The sequence below is a fragment of the Zeugodacus cucurbitae genome, chromosome 6 (assembly GCF_028554725.1).
Source record: "Zeugodacus cucurbitae isolate PBARC_wt_2022May chromosome 6, idZeuCucr1.2, whole genome shotgun sequence".
NCBI classification, from domain to species: domain Eukaryota; kingdom Metazoa; phylum Arthropoda; class Insecta; order Diptera; family Tephritidae; genus Zeugodacus; species Zeugodacus cucurbitae.
In genome coordinates this window covers 10112230-10114612 of record NC_071671.1, presented here as the reverse complement: position 1 = coordinate 10114612, position 2383 = coordinate 10112230, and the positions used below count along the sequence as shown (strand labels likewise).

The 2383-nt window shown below is 37.9% G+C and overlaps 1 protein-coding gene across 1 annotated transcript; it reads left to right on the top strand.

Annotated features, from left to right (window-relative positions):
- The first annotated feature begins 777 nt into the window (after nucleotides 1–777).
- Nucleotides 778–2135, top strand: LOC105210940 (elongation of very long chain fatty acids protein 7). Its single transcript, XM_011182151.3, has 3 exons — nucleotides 778–1006; nucleotides 1076–1266; nucleotides 1351–2135. The coding sequence occupies exons 1-3, from the start codon at nucleotides 970–972 to the stop codon at nucleotides 1951–1953; spliced, it is 831 nt and encodes a 276-aa protein (XP_011180453.3). The 5' UTR covers nucleotides 778–969; the 3' UTR covers nucleotides 1954–2135.
- The last annotated feature ends 248 nt before the right edge of the window (nucleotides 2136–2383 follow it).

Below are 2383 nucleotides of genomic sequence, written 5' to 3'. Positions count from 1 at the left end.
ATAGTCCAGGACAGCACCAAGTGATTATTACGTGATCCTGTCTATGGCGAACTTTTAAAAATAGACTCTCCTAGTTACGAATGCTTCTATAATAGTGGCTTTATGACATTATCTTCAAAATCTCAACCAGTTGTTAAACAAAACTGTGAATATTTGACATAAATCGAATCTTTCTAGCAGTGCTAAATAAAACCTTCAATTTAATGAATTATTATTGAATTTCTTTATACTAGACTTAAATTATCATCGTGGAATTTATTAGTTTAGTCAAATGTGAATCACTGTGTTTTATATGGTAAACAGTAGAATTCAAATTTTATGTTTTAAAGAAATCAAAAAAGTAAGAAAAATGTATTTTAGTGTAATCCGAAAGAAGTAGAAAGAATCGGCTAAGAATCGGCCAAATATGGCCGATGCCGATGCCGATGCCGATACCAAGGCCGATTAATCGGTCGGTCTCTATTCGACAGTTACCAGTCGAAATGCTCGAACGAATCATCAAAAATTGGACTCAACGGTTGGACCATCTGAGTCGCAGCCGCGGCCAACATTTGAAAGAGATAATCTTTAAAAACTAAATTGCCAAGAATCTTCTTTCGAATCATAATAAACACTTCCCATTAAATTTGAAATTTCTGTAATTTTTTCTCGATATGGAGGAAATCATATATGTAAAACACTTGTTTATAATGAAGCTTTTCGCAAGCGTAACTAACGTACGATAGCGCCCGCACTTTACACTTCCTTACTTATTCTATTCTATTTGTTTTGTTTTGTTCGCAGATTACGCTCAGCGTACAAAATCCGATTTAATTACTCAATAAAGCATTTCTCAATTCCACAGCAGTGCTCATATTTCAACGCATATAACAATGAATGAATAGACGCTGAACTGTTTATTAGTTACGCTGAAACCGTTCGGAGTGTTTAAAAAATATATTTGAGTTCCGAAAAATCGTTAAGCGTAAAATGTCGTTAGTTTTGGAAAATATATTTCACGAACGCGGTAATATAAAATGAAATTTAGTTTCAAATATTATTTTTAACATGTCTACCTAAATTCTATACCGTACAGATCCTGTGGCCGAGCAATTGCCGCTTCTCGGTTCACCTATACCCATCATCGCGCTTACGTTGGCCTACCTCGCCATCGTGCTGGTCATCGGACCGGCTTTCATGCGCAACCGTAAGCCGTATAATTTGAAAAAAGTGATTTTGGTGTACAATTTCCTGCAAGTAATCGCCAATTGCTGGCTGAGCTATAGTGTGAGTTGAGCGACAAAGCAGCGTTTAGAGATCCTTTGAGAAAACATATATTTATACCACTTAACTTCATTGTCACTCTTACAGTTCATCGTCTCATTCTATGCGCATCGCGCGGAAGTGCCCGATTTCGGTTGTCTTTCGAAGTACGCACACTCGCCGACGCTGCAAAAGCTCAACATTAACGGACTCTACGCCTTCTACCTGTTCAAAGTGATCGACTATGTGGAGACGGTCTTCTTCGTGCTGCGCAAAAGTTTCAAGCAGGTGTCATTCCTGCATGTTTACCATCACATCATGATGAGCACGTTCGTCTACTATCTGGGCTCGTATTATGGCGGCGCGGGTCAATACGCCAGTGTCGTCATTCTGAATTGTGCGGTGCATGGCTTCATGTATACATATTACTTTGTGTCGGCTCTGCGTCCGAATATGAAAATGGGTTTGTGGTGGAAGAAGTACATAACAAGATTACAGTTAACGCACTTCGTACTGGTACTCCTACATCACTCCTATCCGTTGATCTTCCGGCCGCAGTGTGACTTTCCCAAAGGTTTGCTGTGGTTTGCTGTCTGTCAGTCCATCATAATGTTGTGGCTGTTTGGCAATTTCTATGTGCGCACATATTTACGGAAGAGCAACAAAGTGAGCGTATCTGATGCCAAAGATAAAACGGTTAAAACTGAATAGTATAACGAATTCTATCTATAAAAAATGGATCGAATATATAAAAAAGAGCAATTCAGTTAAAAGTGTTAATTTATTTCAATCTATGAAGGTTCCAAAAAGTATTCCTAATATAATCTTCAGTGTTGACTGCCTTCGGATAAGCCTTTCTATTGCAAAAAATACATGTCTAAGTGTCGTTCTTTCCTCTCTACGTCAACTGCATTGATGAATATATGTGCTGTCTGTAGCAAATCATTTATCTAATTTATAATTAATTATTTGCGTCATAAAGCTTATTGTTGCTGTAGCTACGATCTAAGCCACCTTTGATGACCTGGTAATGTCATCGACGTCATCTAACGAGTTTCATATTAGTTGTAATGTAATTAGAATGAAACCTGCAAGTGATTTGTCAGTTGACATTGTTGCTCTAGGTTCTCTTTCTGTAGCT